Consider the following 24622-nt stretch of genomic DNA (forward strand, 5'->3'; position numbering starts at 1 on the left):
AGGTCAGACTGAATATAGAGTTGTATAAATTCTTTATTGCTAAAGAATATTAATGTGTGGATTCTGTAGAGCATGCTATCAAACCAAACCACCAATGAAAGAGAAAACATTAGAACTTTTGCCTATGTGGGAGTCAGGATTATCTCCTCAGGGCCACATGGCTTTGAATGGCTCTAGAGTTGCATAGTGTCTTTCCTTTTTAAAAGTCGTTCTTTGGTGCCAGTCATTATTTTAGATCTCTTCTGCTCTCTTCCTAGAATATTACTTGTTACTAGTGCTTAAATGTTGTTAGATTGGAACTCATTTTCCATAATTAGTACAGTGAAATTTAGGTAAGCCAGAAACTTGAAAAGCAAAATACTGAACTTAACTCCAGAAAATCCAAAAGGTCTGAAGGACCATGTGATGTCAGAAGGGAAAAAAATGAAGGTTTCTCCCATTAATGGGATGTGGTTGCTATAGAACTAGAGGAAATGAAATTGGGAGGAAACTGGAGATAATACTATAATAGTTGGGGCTTATAAAATCTTTGTAAAAAACATCCCTTTTAAAAGTTAGGTTTGGACCTAATAATTCCCTGCCTTCCATTGTGTGCCTTCCATTGTGTGCCTTATACTATACGACCAAACACCTCCTGTTCCTTAGACAGAATTAGTCTCTGTATTCTCTAAGCTACTTGAAGATATTCAAAGGGTTCAAGGCTACTGGTGAGAGAGTTTCTGATACAAGAATCTCTTACATCATTTTAGAAATCCTCTATTGGAGTAGGGTGTAGGTTGTTAGAAGGTCTTCCAAATTATCAATAATAAACTGATCCCCAAACAAGACCACCTTGCTTTAAAAAAGCAAAGGCAACATGATAAGAGTGCTTCTCTGATATTCATATCACATATTACACTTGGATAGGTAAATCCTGAAAAGGCCTCAGAAAGTCCCACACAAATGAATAGACACAGGACTGGAAGCTTTCTCAGTTGAGACTATTTTTTTTAAACCTGAGAGCCTGGTTAATGACTTTTGAAGTAATAATCATTAAAAAATTATTTTATGTCTTACATACTTGATCCACAGTAAATGTACGCTTACTAAGCGATGAATGTCATCGGCAAATGCGGAGATTTACATTCCCTTCTAATTTGCTCTAGTTAATGAATTGAGTTCTAAGCACCACTGCGTTTAGTGATTAAAATGCATTTAGAAATTAATGCATTTAGAAAATTATGGCTGGGCAGTGAAAGCAGTTTCTTATGGCTTTTCTCTATAATAAGGCAAAGAAAACAATCGCGGCCAGCATTTGTACGTTAAAATAATGATTTGTCCAGTTTTTATATTGTGTATCGACCAGCTTCTACTTAATTAATGCAGTGATATTAACATCATTTTTGTATCAACTTTAGAATCTTGTAAGAAATAGGTTTGAAGTGCCATTAAAGATGACAGGATGCTAAGGGGTGGGTATTACAGGTGCTTTAAAATTATTCTTTACACAGTCACACATTTAGATATTTCGTGATAAAATTTCAAAGGTCAGAGTATTCAGTAATTCCCAAAATGCACTTCGGAGGCGGGGGAGTAGAAGCAAGTTTCTGGGATAATTCCTAAACTAAGTTAAAAAGTGATAGCCCATAATTGTGCTTTAAAAATTTTGGAATTAGTTGCTAAATTTTAAAATGTGGACAGTTTACATTTTAAAAATTAAGATTTCTAGTTTCAGTTGAAAAACTGGAAGACCTGGTAAAGTTGGGTCCTGATTATGGCGTGGCAACCTTAGATTGGAACTGACTACTGAGACATACACAATATCCACTTAGCCCCATCACTCAACACAGATAGCCTCACTCATTCATATAACCTGTTTGACCCCTGAGTGACAGCAGAATGATCAAACTCTGCTCTGGACTGCTAAGGTCACATATGTGGAAGGAGCCCAGGAAACTCAATCTTCCATTCAGTACCTTACAGGAATGCTTTCTATACCACCTAGACCCTGCCTGTGCTCTTCCAGGAGCTTGCTTCAGTAGGAGGCAGGCAATACAATCCCTTTACAAATGGCTCTAATGGATAAGATGTCTTTATTTTCATCTCAAATCCACTTAAAGTAGAAATCACTTAAAGTGATTCAAAGAATAAATCTACTTTATCTTCTATATTAAATCCTTTCATTTAGAAGGGAGTGATCACATCTGTATATAATACCCAGTACTGTATATAATACCCAGTACTTTTAAGCATTCATCATGTGACATGGTTTCATGTCTAGCTTACAGTCAGCTTAACTCCCTAAGCCTATTTTGTGTAAATAGCTATGAATATATTTCTCTCCTTTTTGTATTTCTGTAAATTTTAAAAAATTAAATTGTAAGACATCACATTTATTCATATTAAATTTCATTATTAATTTGGGTTTACTGGTCTAGTATGCTAACAATTTTTTTTTGTTCTGTCCTTGCCTGTATTTTTCTTGATTGCTACAAGAAGATTCTGCCTACATATTCTTTTATTAGAGTATAATAGGTATGTACTAGACATGTAGTTGAAATAACATGAAAACATTTATAAATACAGCATGCCAATCAAAATCTCTGTAACCTCAATACATGCATCAAGTAAAAATCATGGATAAAGTATAATCATAGACTATTTTCTCCACAACTCTTAAATAGATTGGAAAAAAATCTTGTTTCCATGGTTTAATTCAATGATAATCAACTTATTCCTGGGAAATTGGCCTTTTACCATTTTTAAAGATAGAGAAAGTAGAGGCAGAAGTAATTGGTTTTAAAAAAATTCACAGAGTATATTTAAAAGCACAAAGAACTAAATCCAAACTTTTAAAAGCAAATAATACATCCACAGACTGTATTTTGTTTGCATGTATATATGCACATTCATAGAGCAAGTGAGTATGAGTGTATGTCTATGTGCATACATGCATATGTAAATATGTGTGTGTATGCATCGGACCATGTGAGAGTATGCGCATGTGTACACATGTATGTGTTTTAGGTCCTGGAAAGAATTTCTACACATCTTAAAAATTGCTCAGTGAATTCTAAAACACAAAGATAGTCAGAATCTCTGTAACCTCTATCCATATACCAAACACATAGTTTGAAGTCTATTAGAGATATGAGAACACACGCTCACTGAAATAAGTTATAATCTTATTTTACTTTATATTAAGGGATATCTTGATATCCTTTGGAAGTGTACTGTTTTTGATCAAATCAGCTCATTTCAAAGTTACTTTGGAATAAATGGAAAATCACTAAATTTCTGAAATTTTAATTTGAACAAAAACAAGTACCATATTTTAGGCTAAATAAATTTACTTAATTCCTTAATACAATGTTAAAGAATGCACACATATTCACACACATCTTCTTTAGACAGGAGAGCAACTTAACAGCTACACATACATTAGTCCCTTTATAAATAATAAATAAGTACCTGGAAGATACATGCATGAACATAGAGCACGAGCTATCACCGGAATAGGAAGAAAATATTCCATATATTAAGGAAGTTATGGAAAGTAATCACAGATGAACCAGATTCATTTCCTAATTTATTATTTTTTAAAGAAAATCTACCCTGTTCACATTGTTACTCTAATTAAAAGAATTTGGGATAACATGACACGAAGCTATCTCTTTCTTCCTATTAAAATATACTTGAAGGCAAAGATTAAAATGTACATGCAGTAAGACTGGAAACTAAGATTAATGGTCAAACATTTGTCAGAATCTGAGAAAATTTTCCTTCAGTGATAGCATCAGTGGAATTCAACAAAGAAATACTGTATCTTATATGTAGTCTTTACGGTCTGAAACAAAAGAATTGGAGCTGCAAATGAACCAGGACTAGACATCCCTGTTTCTTAAAAGTTAAACACAAATTTGCCATATGGCTCAGCAATTCCACTCTTAAGTATATATCCAAGAAAAATGAAAACTTATATTCACCAAGGACTTGCACAAGAATAATGTTAAGCATTATTCATAATAGCTCAAATGGGAACAACCTAGATGTCCACCTACTGATGAGTAGATACATAAAGTGTAGTATCCATGTAATAGAATACTATTCAGCAATAAAAAATGAACTACTGATACATGATATGACACAGAGGAGCCTCAAAAACATTATGTTAAGTGAAAGAAGCCAGGCAGAAATCATACACTGTATGATTTCGTTTATGTGAAATGTCTAGAAAAGGGAAATCAATAGATATAGAAAGTAGTTTAGTGGTTGGGGATTAACAGTAAATGGGCATGTGGGATCTTACCGAGGTGATAAAACTGTTCTAACACCGAAAACTGTTCTAACACCGATAAAACTGTTCTAACTGTTCTAACACGATTTATTGTAATAATTGTACAACTTGGAAAATTTGCTAAAGAAAAAAACATTGAATTGTACAGCTGTAACGGGTTAACTATATCAGGGGTCCCCAATACCCGGGCCACAGACTGATACAGGTCTGTAGCCTGTTAGGAACCGGGCTGCACAGCAGGAGGTGGGCAGCAGACGAGTGAGCGAAGCTTCATCTGTATTTACAGCCGCTCCCCATTGCTTGCATTTCTGCCTGAGCTCCACCTCCTGTCAGATCAGGGGGGGCATTAGATTCTCATAGGGGCGCGAACCCTACTGCAAACTGTGCATGCGAGGGATCTAGGTTGCACGCTCCTTAAGAGAATCTAATGCCTGATGATCTGAGGTGGAGCTGAGGCAGTGACGCTAGCACTGGGGAGCAGATGCAAATACAGGTTATCATTAGCAGAGAGGTTTGACTGCACAGAGACCATAATAAATAAGCTGTTTGCAGACTCATATCAAAGCCCTAACAGTGAGTGGCAAGTGACAATGAAGCTGCATCTTACGGAGTAGACTGGACATAAGCAACATGCTTTGGGTGTCACTGTCTCCCATCACCCCCAGATGGGACCATCTAGTTGCAGGAAAACAAGCTCAGGGTTCCCACTGATTCTGCATTATGATGAGTTATATAATTATTTCATTATATATTACAAGGTAATAATAATAGAAATAAAGTGCACAATAAATGTAATGTGCTTGAATCATCCCCAAACCATCCCCCCCTTACCCTGGTCCATGGAAAAATTGTCTTCCACGAAACCGGCCCCTGGTGCCAAAAAGGTTGGGGACCACTGAACTATACGATATATAAAACATACCTCAATAAAGTTATTTTAAAAACCCCAAACAACTAGGCAGCCAACACTTCTACATCCCTACTTTCCCCAATACATGCAAAAATATTGCACAAGCTCTACTTTACCATGTATCTGGAGAAATGGCCTGGCCCCTTTGCGATCAGCAGCTCTCTGGTTATTAAAACTCCAAAAACAAGTAGAAACCAAGTAGGGAAGGAGTTAGATAATTAATTGTGCAATGAATCAAGAGATATACTCTTTCCTTATCCAGGGCATCATGGGTAGAAGCATAGACAGAAAAGCCTTGGGGGCACCTATATTGGGGTTTATTGTTTTTCTTATACTAAAGTAGGAAAAGAACAACTACAAGCTGCTTCAAATGTTTCTAAGATTCAAATTTTCCTCATGGTCAGTGTGCCTGAGTGCTGCAGTAGTAGACTTTCCTATGTTCTTTCAGAATAGGCCAAAAAGATGAATGTCTACTAGCCAACAGAAATTGGGTTGGAGTTGTGCATATCAAGTTGCACCACAGCTTTGGATCTGAGAACAGGCACCAAGGGGGACTAAGAAAAAGTTACACAGTGAGTGTCTTGAGCCAAGATTGAATTTAAAAAGAAAATCTGACATTCAATGATAACAGTTTCTAAAAAGAAACAAAAATTAGAAAAAGAGACGAAAGTGCATTGGACAAAGACACTTCAATAGGGAAAGGATAGTCTTTTCCCCAAATGGTGCTGGGGCAACTGGAACTCCACATGCAAAAAGGTGAATTTAGAAACCTAACTCACACCATACACATAAGTTAATTCAAAACTGATCGTAGACCTGAGTGTAATTTCTAAAACTAGGAAACTCTTAGAAAAAAAAAAACAAAACCAGAATGATTTTCCGGTGGGTTAGGTGAAGATGTCTTAGATGTGACACCAAAAGCACAAGTGATAAAAGAAAATACTTTTATAAATCGGACTTCATCAAAATGTAAAACTTTTGCATTTTAAAAAGCACCATTAAAAAAGTGAAGACAATCCACAGAAGAAAACATTGCAAATCATACATCTGATAAAAGGTTTGCATCCAGAATATATAAAGAGCTTAAATTCGAACTGAAGAATATGTAGACTAATAATCCAATTCAAAATAAGCAGAAAACTGAATAGACATTGCACAAAAGATATATGAATGGAAAATAAGCACATGAAAAGATGTTCAGCATCATTGGGGAAACACAAATTTAAACCACAAAGGTATCCCGCTCAACGTTCAATAAAATAGCTATAATAAAAAAGGTAGGTAATAAGTGTTGACAAGGATGTTGATAAATTGGAACCCTCCTCTCCATTGCCGGTGAGAATGTAAAGTGGTTGGTAGAGACACTTTGAAAAGAAGTTTGGCAGCTTCTTTAAAAAGTTAAACATAAATACATCGTATGACCCATAAATTCTACTCTTAGATATCTATTTAAAGATATTGAAACACAGGTCCACACAAAAACTTATATGTGAAGGCTCATAGCAGCATTATTAATAAAAATGGAAAAAAATCCAATGTCCATCAACTAATGAATGGGTAAACAATGTGATGTGTGTATACACACACACACACACACACACACACACACACACACACACAATTGAGTATTATTTGGAAATAAAAAGGAATGAGGTATTGATAAACGCTACAACAAGAATCAAGCTCAAAAACATTAGGCTAATTTGCAGCAACATGGATGGACCTAGAGATTAGCATACTATGTGAAGTAAGTCAGAAAGACAAAGACAAATGCCATATGATATCACTTATTTGTGGAATATAAAATATGACACAAATGAACTATTTAAGAAACAGAAACAGACTTAGGGTTACCAAAGAGAAAAGGGGTGGGGGAGGGATAAATTAGGAGTTTGGGATTAGCAGATACAAACTACTATAGATAAACAAGGTCCTATTGTATTGCATAGGGAACTATATTCAATATCCTGTAATAAACCACAATGGAAAAGAATATGTATATATATGTATAACTGAATCACTTTGCTGTACAGCAGAAACTAACACATTGTAAATAAACTATACTTTAATAAAAAATAAAACAAATCAAAACATTAGGCTAAGTGAAAGGAGCCAGATGCAAAAGGCCACATATGGTATGATTACAATTATATGAAATATTCAGAAAATACAAAGCTATAGATGTAGAAAACATATTAGTGCTCGACTGAGGTCAGGGGTGAGAAGAGAAGGTGACTGCAAATGGCCACTAGGAATCTCTGTGCAGTGACAAAAATATTCAAAAACTGATTAAAGAGATGGTTGCACAATTCTGCACATTTACTAAAAAACATTAAATTGTACACTTAAAACAAGCGAATTTATGATATGTAAATTACACCTTAATAAAGCTGTTAAAATAAAATGTATTGGGTCAATTTTAAACAACTATTCAGGGAATTCCCTGGCGGTCCAGTGGTTAAGACTCAGTGCTTTCACTGCTATGGGCCTGGGTTCCATCCCTGGTGGGGAACTAAGATCCTGGAAGCCATGCGGCATGGCCAAAAATAAAGAAAGAAAGAAAGAAAAGAAAAGAAAAAAGTTCAGAAAGAAAGAAAGGAAAAAAACAAAAAAAAGGCCTGAATATTATTTTGAAATAATTTTCAAAGTACAGAAAGCAGCTTTGAAAACTGCTTAATATGATAATAAATTCTTAATAACCTTACTCTTAATAAGATAATAAATATGGCCTCTATGAACCAAAAATAGAACGTCATAGAAGAGATTAATCTCTGAAATAGGGAACTGTTGGGAATAAGAAAATTCACAAAGGACACTAAAATTCAATGCAAAAATTAAATTTTGCACTGGAATCTTTAAAGAGCATGACGTGATGAACACAGCAATTAACTCAGTGATATTAAGAACAAACTTGAGAAATCATCCAACACAGGTGGAAAGGATAAAAAAGGTGAAAGGATGAGAAAAATAGGTATAAGAAGTACAAAGTGAAGAAAATCCTAGGGAAAAAATAGAGCATATGTGATTATCAAGCCTAGACTACAAGAAAGTTCCTCTGAAATAATTAATAAATAGATGTTAATTTTCCAATTAAAGGGTCTATACATTTTGCGTATATTACAAAGACCATCACCTAGATATATGCCCTGGCAGTGTTTTTAAACTGGTTATTCTCCTTCAGCTGTCCAGATTCATTCTTGCCCCTTCTCTGCCCTGCTCTGCACTTTGAGAAGTTGACCTTTGCAGACCATTTTACCCAGGCTCCCTCCCCTATCAATTACCTTCTATTTGGGTTTGGCCAATTGAAGGCACTGGCAGAAATGCTGAGGGATAGAGGGCAGGAAGAGAGAGAGTTCAGGGGGCTTCTCCTTGCTCCCTCACTTTTTTCAACACCACATCTTAGTAGTAGATAAGACCCCTCCAGATGACAGCTCCCACTAGGTGGATCCTCTCCACAGTTCCAGCTTTCACGGGCCCCTGTAACACTATTTCCTCAGCAATGTCCTCATCTCTAGAGGTATTGATGGCTTCCAAGTGTTGTTGCTAGTCTTCTCTGAATGCCTCATCAGCTCAAATTAAGAGTTTGTTCCCTTAATCCTACCTACACCACTGTGAATAATCCTATTCATTTGAGCCATCTAGGGTGAATTTTACTTCCTACTGAAGGACACTGATTTATACAAAGGGTAAAGAAAAATAAACATGCAGAGAGAAAATAATTTGATATACAAAGGACTCAAAGTCAGACCAATCACACGCTTCTCCACTGCAAAACAAATGCCAGAAGCTAATGGAAAAAATACATATAATATGAGAAGAAAAAACTTTGACTCAAAAATTTCATTCTGCGTTCCTATGTGAAGTCAACCAAATGCTAACTGGTTGTATTAAAGCTGTTTGCTATGTATTAAAAATAAAAAACAAAACTCAAAGTTAACACTAGTAGAATTAAAAATGTCTTTAAAACTTTTTAAAAATTTATCTTCTGAATCACTGTAGAACATAATTATTCTAATTTAGCCTTATCTCTAAGTCAATGAATTTGATAATTGCATTTTATCCTTGAAGGACAATACTTTCCATATAACAGATCCTCCTAAATACAAACAGATGGCTACCGTTTCATAAAGTTCTATGAAAACCCTTTTTCCATGTGCAAGGAGGCAGTGGATATAATCACATACCAACATATTAGTCACTCATTATGCACTTGAATGCAATAATCAGTTGGGTTGTCTAATTATTTCTACTATTATTCAAGGCTCTTGGCCAATGTAAGAATGCTTACTTTGTGAAGGAAAGAAAAAATAATGTACTTAATTTTATTTACCACTATGATTGATGGGCTAGACAAATTAGAAATAACTGAGCTAGCCAGAAGATGAAGATAGAACACTTTGGATTTTTAATTTTAAGCGCTTCTGAGTTGTCATGCTGAATATGGATGGCTCCATTAAGTAAAATATATAAGTATAAAATGGAAAATGTCAGGAGAGCAGCTAAATGACATCTTTAAATGTCATCTTCAAATGTCATTTACCATCTGGATAAAGATCACTTTAACTGACCCTGAAATGTAAAAATCAGAATCAGAACAGACATCAAATAAGTGACTGTATTTCCATTAAAATGCAATCAAGTATAAAATACTCAATATATGACTGAATTTTAAATTTGGAAAATACTTCCTAATATACAGTGAAATTGCATGTTATATTTACTCAAACGTAACACAAGTATTGGAAAACAGAGGAACCAAGTAAATTCTAACTTTAGGAGCTAAAGCTGGGCTCTTCTGACAGCAATCATGTCTTCTGAAACACTGCTTCTCTTGCCTGTGCATTTATTGATAGCTTTTGTATGTATAACGGTGTGTGTGTGTGAATTAAATGAAATAGGGTTCTTAAATTCAGAGAGCATAGAATTTAGCTGTGGAGTCAACAAAAGCTACAAAACAATCTAAAGTATCTTGTGCTTGAATACAAGAGCCCTCTACTCCCTGCTAAGATGTTTCTTTTTAAGAAGAATGTTTATAGGGCAGCAAAGGTAGGAGAGAAACATTTATCCAGACAAATTAGTGCTGTGAGCCCCTTTGATGGATGCAGGGGCAGACAGTGCAGCCTTGTTGTAAGCATGTCCCCAAAACCATTGCAAATGTGAGCTAATGGATGGTGAAGCAGCAAGGACTCAGGACATGCCCCATGCCTCATACCTCAGGACAGACAGAAGTTAGAATGGTTCCATAGTGAAGCTAGATGTAAGGGGGAACTTCAGAAAGTAGCAGACATTCACGGGAAAAGAGAAAGCAAAAGTGTTTCAAAGGCCTGTATAAAAGAATAAGCACCCTAGATAGATCTAAAGTTTCAACGTCATGGACTTAAAATTTCTTTCTAGGAGCTGTCTTAATCAGCTAATCTAGAGCTATGTGATAATAATAACATTATTAACACATATTCTTATACTAACAACAACACAATCTGATGTCTATATCATACCTTACAGTTTTTCAAGCACTTTCACCCATGTTACCTCCTGTTATGCTTGTGAATAGACTGGATAGGGAAAATATTTATTTTCCTTTAAGAGGTGATTAAATTGAGAATCAGCCATTAAATAACCTATCTGAAGTAACACAGGTATTAAATCTGTAAAAAGAAGAGCCAGGATCAACAGACCTGAAAACATTTTTCTAGCTTTATGTTCTTAGTTGTTTGTTTTTGGTTTTTTTCCTCCAAAGACTCCCTTTTTGTGAGATAAAATAGATTTTTCCTATAGACACACCTTGGAAGTATTCTCTCAAAGCCTGCCCAGAGCAATCCCTAAATGTGTGCTACAGGTACAGAACTTAAAGATTCTAGGAGTACTGAGGTCCCTACCGAGGGCAGGTCATGTGTGGGTCAGGAAGAAGACGGAAGGGGCAGCCTGAGTCCCTGCAGTGAGGCCAAGCTGGCTAGTGGAGACCATGGGCTTGGAGGCAGATGGACTAGTGTGGACCTGGCCTGCTTTCTGAGCATTGAGTGTTCAGCTCTAAAATGAAACTATTAACAACACAATGATACATAAAGTGACTGGCTTATAATTAGTACTCAACACTGGCAGCTATTGAACAACTGCAGCCCTGGGGTAATTTTCCACATCTCCCCAGCCAAATTAACTGCTGAATTGACTGTCCCAAACATTGAAAATTGAAAGCAAATTTAGGCAGTTTTTGGGAGTGAAAGGATCTGCAGCCTTCTCCCATTCTCTAAACATGCAGTTCACACTTTCTCACCAGAGAACACAGAAGTTAAACTGCAGAACTGATACCCCAGATATCAGGGTTGTCCTCTTGTTTTTGAACTCCCATCCTCATTCCCCTTCCCAAGAAGCCTATGAGATCTTGTTTCAGGGAAGAGTTGCTGCTTCTGGAGAATAACTGGGGTTTGCGAGAAGCAAGGTAGAAGCCTGGAAATTTCTAGGAGGTAGCAAAAATCTCAAGAGACCTCTAATTCTGGAAGTGGGGTGAGGCTGGAGTTAGTCATCTGCTTCCTTCTCATCTTATTTGTAGAGCCTCAGCACCATGGAAAGAGCCCTGATTCTGAGTCACATTTTTTGTTCTCTCTGCAAAATAGGGCCTGAAACACCTCTCCTAATTTCCACTCACTCTCTCATTCAGAATTATTTATTGTTTGTCAAATTTTGTCAAGAACTTCTGGTTGTTGTGGATACAATGATGAATAAGACAGATTTAGTCCTTAACCTCAGGGAATTTACACTCTAGTGCAGGAAAAAGTTCTAGACAAATTCAATATGAAATAGAAGTTGTTATAATATTACAGAATATATGGTCTAACTGACTACAAGCCAGGCACTGAACTGGACGCTGAAGGTGCCACAGTGATCAAAATAGGTAGGGCCCTGTCTTCATAGTGTTCACCACACTGAGACAATGAACATCAAAGTATTCAGTACTCAGTATTCAGTATTCAGCAAATACTTTGCTGTCAAATACAACCTCTACAAGGTTGTCTTTTCTATCAGAAAGTAATTAACTTTCTGATAGGAAAGACTACTACTCTCATGGCGACATTAACTGTTACTCCCTTATACACACTATACACATACTCAGTAAATGTTTGTTTAAAAATATTTGCTAAACTAAAGTCAGATCAAAGTCTGGGGATTTTAGCCTCATGGAAAAGGCTGAGACAGAGAGTAGGTGCTATTTTCTGCCACTGCTAGAGGCAGGGCCATTCTCAGGCAGCCAAGGGTGGCCGTGGGTAGAGGGCAGTGGTAGAGAACAGTATTGATAATTACTGCCCCAAAGCCTAAAAGCACCACAGGGACAAGTTAGGTCACAACTACACCCCTGAGTAAGGAAGGGACTACGTTGTTTAATGGGGGCTGGTTCTACATGAGGTTTTTGTCTGTCATACACACAACAAAGGCCAAAGGACCTCAGAAAGATTCTTATTATGCTCTTGGAAACATAAAGACTTTCACCTTCAAAAAACATCAGAGAAGTCTCATATTATTTTAATAATAGCTAAAGACAAATGTTTGGATGTTTAACTGATGACCAGCACTCATTAACTTGTGCCACACACCATAGGGTGAGAACCTGGCAGCCTTCTGGTGGCAGATTTCACTGCAGAGAATTATACGTTTAAAGAACTCACCTCAGAGACTTTCCGCACAACTTAGAATGTCTAGGTACCATCGTTCAATACTCTGGTTTATTTCTTATTGGAAAAGATGGTGAATTCTTTGGTCATCATGATGTCTTATTGGCCTCCTGGGTTGGAGAACTAAGACTACATACAAAGTGGGGCTCAGATTATTCAGAAAACTTCACTTCTTCTCAGCCCTGTACATCGGGTCTTCAGTTCTGATTTCGACACTAAACCAGGTCCTTGAATGCTGAATAGTAGCAACAACCAGAGAGAGTGTTGTAGGTCTTGGTCTCTGTGGTTGAAAACCCTTCAGCAGAGCCCTCAGTGAGTGCAAACTCTCAGTTTAATGCAACATTCTGATATCTGTGTGTGTGTGTGTGTGTATGTGTATATATACTGCCCAGTGTATATATTCTGCCCAGTGTATATATTCCACTGCAGTGGAAGCACAGAGTCTTAACCACTGGACCACCAAGGAAATCCCCTGATATCTGTATATTTGTAGCCTCCATGGTATCCATATGGCCACATTCTAGCAGATAATAAATTACTGTTCAATAAATACCTGTTGATTGAATATACAAAAAATTACAGTAATAAAATAATAGTAGTGATATGAAGTGGCATCCTGACTATGAACAGAACTTTCAGGACGCACAGAGATGGATAACTGATAATGTCGAAAATGACATTTTCATAGAGACCTTTGAGAGCATTCAGTTTAATTTCTGCATTTATGGATAAAGAAACTGAGGCCTAAAAATTTCAAATTATTTGCTCAACATAACAGGGAATGAGAGGTGAGACTTCAAAGCCAGTTTCTAGACTCCATGACATACGTGATTTTTAATGTCACCCTCAAATTCACAGCTAATGACAAAATGTCTTAACTTTATTTTCTGAAAAATTTGAATTCCTAATTTATTAAGGGTATAGGTGAGAACTGACAATTTTGACAAAGGCTCATCCATCCATTGGTTGCCATCCATCATCACATAAAGTCTGTTTATAATTGTCAACATTCTGCTGTACTGTAATTGATTTTCTTCACGGTTATTCTGGAGACCTCTCACGAAACCTGGTGTTACCTCCATATTAGGTCACAGCTAGGTAAGAATTTCATTCAATATTTCTCTCCCTGACTTGACTGCTACTAAACTTAGATTAACAGTGTACATCCCCTGGACTAAGTTTTCCTTCATGTTCCCAGAATTCTTCTGTGACCAGTTTTAAACCCTTATTTCAATGGTTATGATTTACTAAGAACCATTTCAAACCCCTTTTTAAAGTAGGTTGGAGGGCTTCCCTGGTGGCACAGTGGTTGAGAGTCCGCCTGCCGATGCAGGGGACACGGATTCGTGCCCCGGTCCGGGAAGATCCCACATGCCGCGGAGCGGCTGGGCCCGTGAGCCATGGCCGCTGAGCCTGCACGTCCGGAGGCTGTGCTCCGCAACGGGAGAGGCCACAACAGGAAGAGTCCCGCGAACCGCAAGCCACAACAGGGAGAGGCCCGCGTACCGCAAAAATAAATAAATAAATAAAGTAGGTTGGATAGAGAAGTCAGAGAAGTAAACAACTCTTCAAAAACTATGTGGCAACGGGCTTCCACGAAGATACCGAAACACAGGTCAGCTGCTCAGTTTTCAGAGGCAGATCACTCCAAGTTCGGCCTAAAGCCCCAGGTCCTCTGTTAAACCGGCAGAGTCCAGGGTGAGAGACTTAGCGCCCATGGATATGGTTTATCAGTAAGTGCAACAACCATTTCAAAATACATTTATCATTTATTAAACAATTTCTATGGAGCCATGGGAACTGCATGTGTCCTCAATGGGAAGTGCTTAGTCCATTATTGTAAGAGTTCATCATTTGTACAGTGCCTTACTCTTTCAAGAATATAAAGTTTGAAATTCCAGCCAAGAAAAGAACTGAAATCTGATCCATTGTACAGGGTAATGCTGATGTGTACTTTTATGTAAAACAAAACCCAGAAATTTGTGGTTTATAATAAAAAAATCAATATTTTTCACAAAATAAGCCACCAACAGGGATTTTCTGGTCTGTGCACTACTTCACTTTTACTGAGAACTCGGCATCAGGGTAAAAAAAAAGTGCCATTTACCCAAATGAGTCTTGGGACTCACTTCAAAGTGCATATAATTGCATATGTAATTTCGTTTAAAAAAATCCAATAAGGTTTATAATTCCGAAATCAATATATATTTAAAAATGCAACAATCGGTAAAACCTGGAAGACAAGCTTTTCTATGCTTACCTGGCACATTATTCTTTGCTTTTAATTTAGTTTCTTTTATTCCTGCCTATGTTATTCAACAAACTACTGCCTCTGAGAAGATGTGACTAAAGTCACAGTGTTTAATTGATGCATTTCAAAATATTTACAGTAATTTCATCAAAAATATCAATGATTACTGTTCCATTTTTTCAAATTATAAGTTAACTACCAGAACCAGGGGAAAATACTTGAATGCCAAAGAAATTCCCCATTTAAACTGTCTTTTGGGCTGCTTCTTTGCTGATTTATCACTCAGTATTTCTTTTTGCACTTTATAACTTAAACATGCCCTATCAAAACCAAGTATGGTTACAATCAGTTCTTTATTTTATATAAGAAAATAAGTAGGGTGGGAGGGAGGGAGACGTAAGAGGGAAGAGATATGGGAACATATGTATATGTGTAACTGATTCACTTTGTTATAAAACAGAAACTGACATACCATTGTAAAGCAATTATACCCCAATAAAGATGTTAAAAAAAAAAAGAAAAGAAAATAAGTAGGTAGTTGTAAACAGTCAGGACAAGCATTTGTTTATTAAAGTGTTCTGCCTGTACAGAGTCTGAGTAAACAGATATATTCTCTATGTACTCGATAAAATTTTTTTTAAAAAACAGAGGCACTACTGTTGAAATTTATAGTACTAATTATTTTTGTGTTCTAGAATGAAAGTTCATTGTAATAGATAGGATATATTAACCAAGTGCACAGAAAATAGAAGTCCCAAGATAGATGGTGCTATTGCAGTAGGCCAGTTAACAGCCCCCTAGAGCAAAGGCCAGTAAAAGCTAAGAAAATTATTTTCTTTTAAGATTCTTGGGTCGGGGTGAGGGATGAGACGACACAAAGAGATTCTGAACTGAAAAAGATCTAACAGAGTTCTCATCGTCATCATCTCAGTTACTGTTACTCTTTTTTCCTTTTCCATCTTTAAAGATCCTCTGTTGGTTCATTCTTTTCTCAAATATCTGTCAGCAGTGCTTCTCCAAGTACCAGACTTTAAAGGTGACATGAGAAGACACCTTCCTCCTGAAGAGCACAGGGCTTTCAAAGCTTTGAAAATAAAGGTTGTTCCCACAGCAGTAGGACTTCAGAAAGGGCAGTGATCCTCAATTAACTGTAGCAGAGACTCACCCCTCATAGAACCTCCTCCATACTATATATAGCCTACTCTATATTCTCACTATGTGTGCATTAACCCATCCTGGCATTCAAAGAACTAGTTGTAGTTTCCATAAAATAACTTTTACAAAAACCTCTGTCTCACTGTTTGTGATGCTGAAAGATAGAAAAGCATTTTTCCCAGGTTACATAAAGGTAAAGGCATTTTTCTACTGCAAGAAAACATAATGCCAGTAGTAATCAATGTTTTATAAGTGGGATGAGAATGCCATTAAGATTCTAAGGCAGCATCCTAAGAGATCCCTCTTGTTTACAGGTGGCAGAACATCAGCTGTTCAACACAAGCAATGAGTAGTAGTAGAGTCAACTAATTACCTCCATCCTGCCTCTGCTCAACTCTTCTTTCCCCCAGTACCGACTCCCTACTCTCAGGGGGAGAAGATAAGCAGATGGATGTGAGCAGGTGCACAGGACCTTGTGCAGCCACCAGCCCTGAGAGCAATTGGGCAACACCCTTGAAGCCAGTTAAACTCTTAGAAAATGGTTTCCAAACTCCAGCAGATGGCCTACTGTTCCCAGTTGTGCTGTTCTACATCTATATGACTCCATACAGGAAACTAAAATCTGCGAGTTGGAGGATTGCTTCTCTGTAGTGTATTCTATTGGGCATTTTATGATTTTACTCCATAACTAGTGCATTTTCTTCATAATGGAAAGCTTGGCCTGGTTATGTTTTCTCCACTGGTGGAACGCCTCAAAGTGATAAAAGTTGTGTGGTTAACACTCACCAAGGACTTGAATATATTTTCATTTTACAAACAAGAAAGCAGATGATTAACTGAAGTTGTTGAAGTTAGATGGGGACAAGTCAGGCTTCAAACTCACAACCTCTACCGCACAAAGTAAGCCAGTTATGATTGCAATTCAGTTTTTATATTTATTTTTTTGGAGAATAACAAAATCACCATTACAAAAATCTTAATTTTAATGAAACATTTCTGATTTCTAAACTACTTTTAAACTACTTTTTCTATTTCTGACACTTTTCTGAACACTATGAAGGTCAACCTCTAGTGAATGATTATGGAACTTTTCTGCCAAAATATATTTCATTTTCTTTTTATTGTACCATTTAGAATCCTTCAGATATTTAATTTCTGCTTTCTCTCCCTTCTTCTCTATTTCTATTTCTTTTCCCTATCACCACTCACCTACTCAAACTGTGAATGCTATTTTAGAGTCCATTTTAAAAATAAAAGGTCACTTTAAAAGCCAATGTCCTGCATACCTGCTCCTAAATTTTTTACACTTTTATTGTTGTAGTCTCTAATTAGGGATTGGAGTTTGGCTTTTGTAAGTCCAAGGAGGATGAGAATTTCTTCTTTGGCATGAACATATACCCACACTGCCTAATGCAGCAAGAGTATCTTCCTAATTCAGAGTTAGAACCCTGATGGGGGAAACAGTTATAAGAAAAAGTGTGGAAAACAAATGGAAAAGCATTTTTACAGTGATTCTCCTGAGGACATCCCCAGATTCCAGTCATTTTTTTCTAGTAGCCAGATTATCATGGCTTTTATTTTAAGATGGGAAAAGTCTCATCTCTCTGGCTAATGGACAGCCAGTCTATAGGAATTTCCCCCTTTCCTGGACACAGGATGAAAATCAGAAAGCTCTTATGCCATTCTTAAATCCAACTTTCCAGATATCCACTTGAAAAACATTGATATAATGCCAAATCACGAGGCATTTTTTTAACCCTTATAATCAGTGAAGTTTGTTTTTACTTGAATTTTTTTTTTTTTTTTTTTTTTTTTGCGGTGCGCGGGCCTCTCACCGTTGTGGCCTCCCCAGTTGCGGAGTACAAGCTCCGGACGTGCAGGCTCAGCGGCCATGGCTCACGGGCCCAGCCGCTCCGCGGCATGTGGGATCTTCCCAGACTGGGGCACGAACCCACGTCCCCTGCATCGGCAGGCGGACTCTCAACCACCGCGCCACCAGGGAAGCCCTGAATATTTTTAATTGGATAAACAAAGAGTATGGAAGAAGGCAAGTGAGGTGTGAATATGGAATGGAGCCTTATGGAACTGACAATGAGCTTTCTTTTTGCTTGTCCATAAGAAGGTATTTAAGAGCTATTCTTATAGGTTGAATTGTGCCCCTGCCCCAATTTACATGTTGAAGTCCTAACACCAAGCAAGTACCTCAGAATGTGACCTTATTTGGAGAGAGGGTCTTTACTGAGACAATCAAGCTACAATAAAGCCATTACAGCAGGTCCTAATCTAATTTGACTGGTGTCTTACAAGAAGGGGAAATTTGGTCATAGACAGCTATGGGGAGAATGTCATGTGAGTGTGAAGATGCATATACATAAGCCAAGGAGAGAGGCCTGGAATAGATCCTTCCTTCACAGCCCTCAGAAGAAACCAACCCTGCCAACACCTTGATTTTGGACTTTTAGCCTCCAGAACTGTGAGAAAATAAACTTCTATTGTTTAAGCCACTCAGTTTGTAGTACTTTCTTATGACAGCCCCATCAAATAACAGCTACCTACTTAATTTTTTCAAACTTCCAATTTTTCACAAACTTCAACTGTACATTATTATCGAAGAAACCTATCCTTATATTGATATTAATTTAATATTTGATCTCTCAACTTTAGAATAAAATCTATGCTGTTCTTTAATGGTAGTGTCCTGGACTTCATGATAAAAGTCATGATAGCTGCAAGACGTACAGAGTTTCATTGAAAATAACATTTTATAACTGAATACACTGAGGCAAGCAGAAGTTAGAGGACTTTTAAGTCAGCCGATTAGTTACTGGTGAAGATAGTCCCACGGCTCCCAGTCGCCATGTTTTTCTGCTGTAGCACACAGCCACCCTTAGGTATTAGCTAAGAGTCACATATCAGTACAATGATTTTTTTTTTTTTTTTTTTTGGTGGTACGCGGGCCTCTCACTGCTGTGGCCCTCTCCTGTTGCGGAGCACAGGCTCCGGACGCGAAGGCCCAGCGGCCATGGCTCGTGGGCCCAGCCTCTCCGCGGCATGTGGGATCTTCCCAGACCGGGGCACGAACCCGTGTCCCCAGCATAGGCAGGCGGACTCCCAACCACTGCGCCACCAGGGAAGCCCCAGTACAATGATTCTGCCCTAATTTGTCATGTTAAAAATGTTTAAATTCAGGATAATATAAGCAGAAACTTAGATCACAAAACAGGTTACCCCACTGAAACAGTGTTCTACAAATTCCTGCCACACATTCTTAATTGACAACTGATCACTGTTACACGGTAGTTATATTTTTTTACCATTTCGAGATAAACACAGCAGTGGAACGTGCCAATATCTCAGTTAGTCTACGGGAAGATTAGGATTTTCATTTAAATTCTGCATATTTAAGCAGAGGAAGTGTTCAGAGGACCACGTGTGTATTTGCTAATTCTCAATAATGGTTTTCACAAGTTGCTCTGTACATTTTCAGGCAGTTTTCAAGGAAGAATATTATTTCAATTCAAACTGTTACTTATCACAAAACTATTTCTTTTTTTTTTTTAAACGTCTTTATTGGAGTATAATTGCTCTACAACGGTGTGTTAGTTCTAATTATTTCTTGATACATCTTTCTGTTTCTTTTATTCTCGTTATTTTCTTTGATACTGATTTTGTGCTTTGAGAAGATTCAGGGGAAACATGGTAGGAATTTTCTAATAGCTAATGTGGAAGAGAACTCTGACTCTTGTACCCGAAAGGGTAGGACCGAGATGAATTTATTAAAGTTACAAGTAGATAGATTTCAACTCAAAACAAAGAAAACCTTAAACAGAGCTATGCTGTGATAAAATTGGCTACTGGAGATGATCTTAAGGGCTAGTCACTGGTGAAGTTCTAAGTATTAGACCATTTGGGGGGGCTTTGTTATAAGAAGGAATCAAGCAATGATTAGATTAGATTGAATGGCCTTTATGGTCTTTTTCATCCTAAAAGTCTGTGCTTCTATGAACTCAGTAGTAATCTCACAGGATTAGCACTTCCCCTCAACTAACAGAAGGCTTATTCCTTCATATTCTTGATATCCTTTGTGTTTGGTATAGCTGTGTAATTTATTTAATTAACATCCATTTAGATATCACACACGAAGCATCCGTCACAGCTCATATATGTCAAGTCAGAGGCAGGGTAGAGGTCAGAATTTCTTCTTTGCTACTTATTTATTACTATGAAATCATGTATCTGTTACTATATTGGGTGAGAACAACAAACTGTCCTATAATCATAAAAAATTTAATTATTTTAACAGTCATATTAGTCTTTGGTACGCTCTATGAAGAGCTAAATATATACAGCACGCCATGAGATAACTGATTACTAACCTCCTTCATTTTTTCCAGTTCATTCTGCAGAGCTTGCTTTGCTATCTCAACTTCTATAAGCTGTTGCCTCAGTTTCTCATTTTCATCTTCTGTTGTTGTTCGCTTTTCTTCCACATTTTCCAATTCATGGTGAAGTCTCACAGATACATCCTTTGCTACCTAAATTAAAGTGTTTTTAACAATAAAATGTAATTAAAGACAATACAACAAATGGGCTAAAGTTATATTAAAAGTACTAGAACCAATATGTATATAGTGTCTACCATGTGCCAGACATCATTCCAGATGCATTACATATAAGCCATTTCACATACATAAACCATTTAACTCTCTCAACAATCCCATGAAATAGATCCTATTATTATTCCTGTTTTATAGATGAGGAAAACTGAGTCTCATGGAGGTAAAGTAATATGCTCAAGGTGACACAGCTAGCAAGTGGCCAGGTAGTCTGGCTCTCCACTCTGTTCCCTTAATGTCTACGTGGCATCATGGTTATAAATGTTCAATTGTGTTTTATCATGTGTAGAGATTTCACAAGTCTCTAATTCCACAACAAAACTATGAGGTAGATGCCTCCATTATCACTTATTTTAAAGACTAGAAAATAAAATATTCCCAGGTAGGGTCTGGGGCTTGAATTTTGATCCTAACATTCCAGGTGCTTAGTTTTAAGAAATATTTTAGTCTTTGAGAATTTTGTTTGTTTGTTTAAATTAGTGTGTGCATTTTTGCCTCCTGTTTTAAGATTACCTCAGAAATTTTAGGGTTTGGAAGAAAAGTGGGGCAGTCTGGTGCTGTAGCTCAGGACACAGGCTGTGGTTTTGGACTGAGTGGGGAGCCAGCCTGACCAACTACTAGCCAAGTCCCAGGGCTAGGGGCTGGGCACTTAACTTTCATAAAAGGTTCATTGTGGGCACCTGTAAAATGATGCTATTCATAATCCCTTTCTTACAGGTTTTTCTCCTTGAGAACTAAATGAAATAATAATATGGGTAACAATGGTTGCCACAGTGCCTGGTGCCTAGTCAACACTTGACAAATGTCAGAAAAAGGAAAAAAAGAGAAATGATACAACGGCTTTCATAAAATGTTTTCCCATGGCTTTCTTTTTAAAAAAAATACAAGATAATTACACTCGGCTTTTAAATCTTCATGAAATTAATACAATTAAAATTATATTTCGTTTGCTGTCCCAGACCATGAAGATAACATCTGATTTGCGTTGTCAGTGAATCTGCCTACAGTAAAACCGAACGAACAGACCACACCTATCTAAAAAACGCACTTCAAAGTTGAAATTTCTCCACTGGGGGAGACTCTGAAGAAGCAACCTCCCTAAGAACATGGTTCTTTCATTTAGCGCACTCTCCCTTTACTTTTCCAAAAGGGACCACAAGCTGGACAGTTTTCCTTTCTGGGAGTTATCTAAGTGGTAATTACAGAAAGGAAGGAGTTCTGGAAGAAGGCGTTGGGGACGGGGGCGGCTTTCAGAGAGAAATCTTAACTCTAATATCTTTCCAGTGCTGTTCCTATTCTGGGCTTCAACTCCACTGAAGGAGTCTTCACCGCGCTGCTCCAGAGGGCCTGACTCCATCTGGCCTGCGCTTGGAGGACAGTCTCTGGAAGTCAAATCAAGGCCTGCGCTCGGCCACGCCGTTTCCGCCGCGGAAGGAGGCGCCCTCCTCCCACCACCTCTGTAATCGTCACCGTGGCTCCCAGGGCAGCCCGCAGAGCTCGCTCTCTGCAAGACCCTCCCCCCACACAGGACTCTTCAGACCCACCTGTCCGTTTTTCCTCTTCCCTTTCCGGGACCTTGACATTCTGTGATTGGCGCTGCGAAACTCCGTGTCCCTAGAGCTCTTTGCCAATCACCACTGAAGGCCTTTCAACGCAAAGCGCCCGTGACCTGAGTCCCCACCCACCGCCCCTGCCGCGCGCCCCCCGGGCCCCGGCGCCGCAGACCTTGAGGTCCTGCTCCAGGCTGCGCAACAGCTCCCCGTCGATCTCCCCGGTCTGCGCGTAGCGGAGCCTTTTGCGCTCGGCTTTGCGGAGGCGGTACTGCAGGATCCGGCAGTTTTTGTTGGCTCTCTCCAACTCGTGGCGCATTTCCTGCAGTTGGCAGGCATCCTCCTCGAAGAAAGTGTCCCTCATCTCGTCCATCTCGGTCCTCAGTTCATCGATCTCGTTCTGAGGCGGTGACAGGCCGCGGGTCAAAATTAGCTTCGCCTCCCACCCCTCGGACATACACCGTCTACACCCCATCCCAGCTCCAAATTCTCAGCTTTACTGCTCCCTCTCCATGAGACAGGAATGACCCGGAGCTGAATGAACAAGAAGAAACTAGAAAAAATGGACCCTCTTTAGGCCTTCCCTCGCTCTCCTACTCCAGCTCTGTCCGTGAAAAAGTGAGCCAAACCATAATAATAGGAGAAACGAAGGCCCAGATTTGGATCTAAATAAAAACCTAACGCTGCTGATCGCAAAGCCCTTTTAGATGCGGAAAGGGCCTAGGGACCCCCTCCCCTCATTTCCTGTTCCCCTCCCTCTTGAAGGCTCCCTAACAGGTTAGCAGCCTCTCACTCCCGCCAGGACACGCCCTAATGCTCCGAGGCCCACACCTCCCCTCCTCCAACCCGTCCCCCACACCCTCCTCACCTTGAGAGTCTCGTTTTCCTCTCGCAGCTTCTCCATCTCCTCCTGCATTTCCTCCTGCTCCTGGAGCTGCTGCGGGTGCGGCTGCGACGAAGGGGGCGCCGCTGCCTGCATGCCGCCGCCGCCGCTCGCGCTGCCCTCTGCGCCCTGTTGGGGGCCCTCTGCTGCCGCCGCCATTGGGGAGGTGGGAGGGACTGCGAGGGGCTCACAAATGGCAGGGGCGCCAGCGACCGGAGAGCTGCGGTTGCTGCCGCCGCCGCCGTTCTTACTGTGCATCTGAGCCGCCGCCGCCGCCGCCGCCGCCCGCTCTTTCTTGAGATGGAACTGGATGAGCTCAGACTGCAGACATCCTTCCTTCCAGTAGCTCCCTCCGCCACCGCTGCCAGGCCCCACAACGCCAATCCCAGAGTTTCTGCTGCCGGAGCCTGGGGTTTTGCCCGCAGAGGAGGTGGATGGCGAGGGGGAGGCCCCCTCCGCGCCGCTGCCGCCCCTCGGCTGAGCGCGTACGCTTTTCCCTCGCCAGCCCCTGGGCGGCGGCGGCGGCTGCGGAGCGCCCCCCTCCCTTTCCCCAGAGCCGCTGCCGGCTCCTCCTCCTTCCCCACCCCCTCCTCCTCCTTCTCCGAGAGGAGGGGGTTCCCCGAGTTTAGAGGACGCGGGCTCTAGCTCCCGGGGCGGCTCCTCCGACGCGCCAGGCCTCCTGACACCCACCGGGGCCAGGGTCGCCACGGGGGCCACTTCAGCACCAGCCAAGGACTGGACAGCTCCCGGCGCGGCCCCCTTGGGCGCCAGGGGCGCGGCCTTCTCCGCCCCTCCTCCGCTTCCTCGGGCGCTGGCCGGAGGCGCCGTGCGGCTCCCGGTCTTGTTGCCCTGCTGCTGCTGCTGCAGCTGCTGCTGTCGAATAGAATTGAGTTTAGTGCCAGCCCCTACCGGGGACCGGGTGGCCGCGGTGGTCTGTCGGACCGAATTGTCTCTCGGTCTAGCGGGTGACTGAGCACGCTGCTGCTTTCTGCTGCTGCCCTCCGGGTGCAAGCGAGCCTCAGTGACAGCTGTGGCGGCAGAAGCTGCGGCTGTGGCAGGGGCAGCGCCCCCCGTCGGTGGCTGACTCATTGCGGTCTAGGAAGAATCTATCAGAGGCGATTTACAATAGTCTATCACCAGGTCACTCTCTTCCCTCCTCACTGCCAGCAACCTTCCTTTCTAATCTGGGACAGAAACAAAAGAAGGAAAGCACACAGCGTGTCTGCATTGTTACAGAGCAAAGAGTGATTTTCCGTAACAAGAGAAGCCCTAGAAAATGAGATTTGGACGGCGCTTAATAGAAGACTAGACTTTAGA

General features: G+C 39.8%; 1 protein-coding gene across 1 annotated transcript in view; it reads right to left on the reverse strand.

The window, feature by feature from the left end:
• The window catches only part of MTCL3 (MTCL family member 3), a gene marked incomplete at both ends in the record, with an annotated part of 41126 nt that extends 16732 nt beyond the window's left edge, over positions 1-24394 (reverse strand). Inside the window, 3 exons of the mRNA XM_082669204.1 lie at positions 20633-20791; positions 22598-22822; positions 23291-24394. Of these exons, the coding sequence (XP_082525330.1) occupies positions 20633-20791; positions 22598-22822; positions 23291-24394 (1488 nt within the window). The remainder of the gene's footprint in view (positions 1-20632; positions 20792-22597; positions 22823-23290) is intronic.
• Between the last annotated feature and the right edge of the window lie 228 nt (positions 24395-24622).

This window comes from Grampus griseus (assembly GCF_964374135.1).
Source record: "Grampus griseus genome assembly, chromosome: 13".
Taxonomy (NCBI): Eukaryota; Metazoa; Chordata; class Mammalia; order Artiodactyla; family Delphinidae; genus Grampus; species Grampus griseus.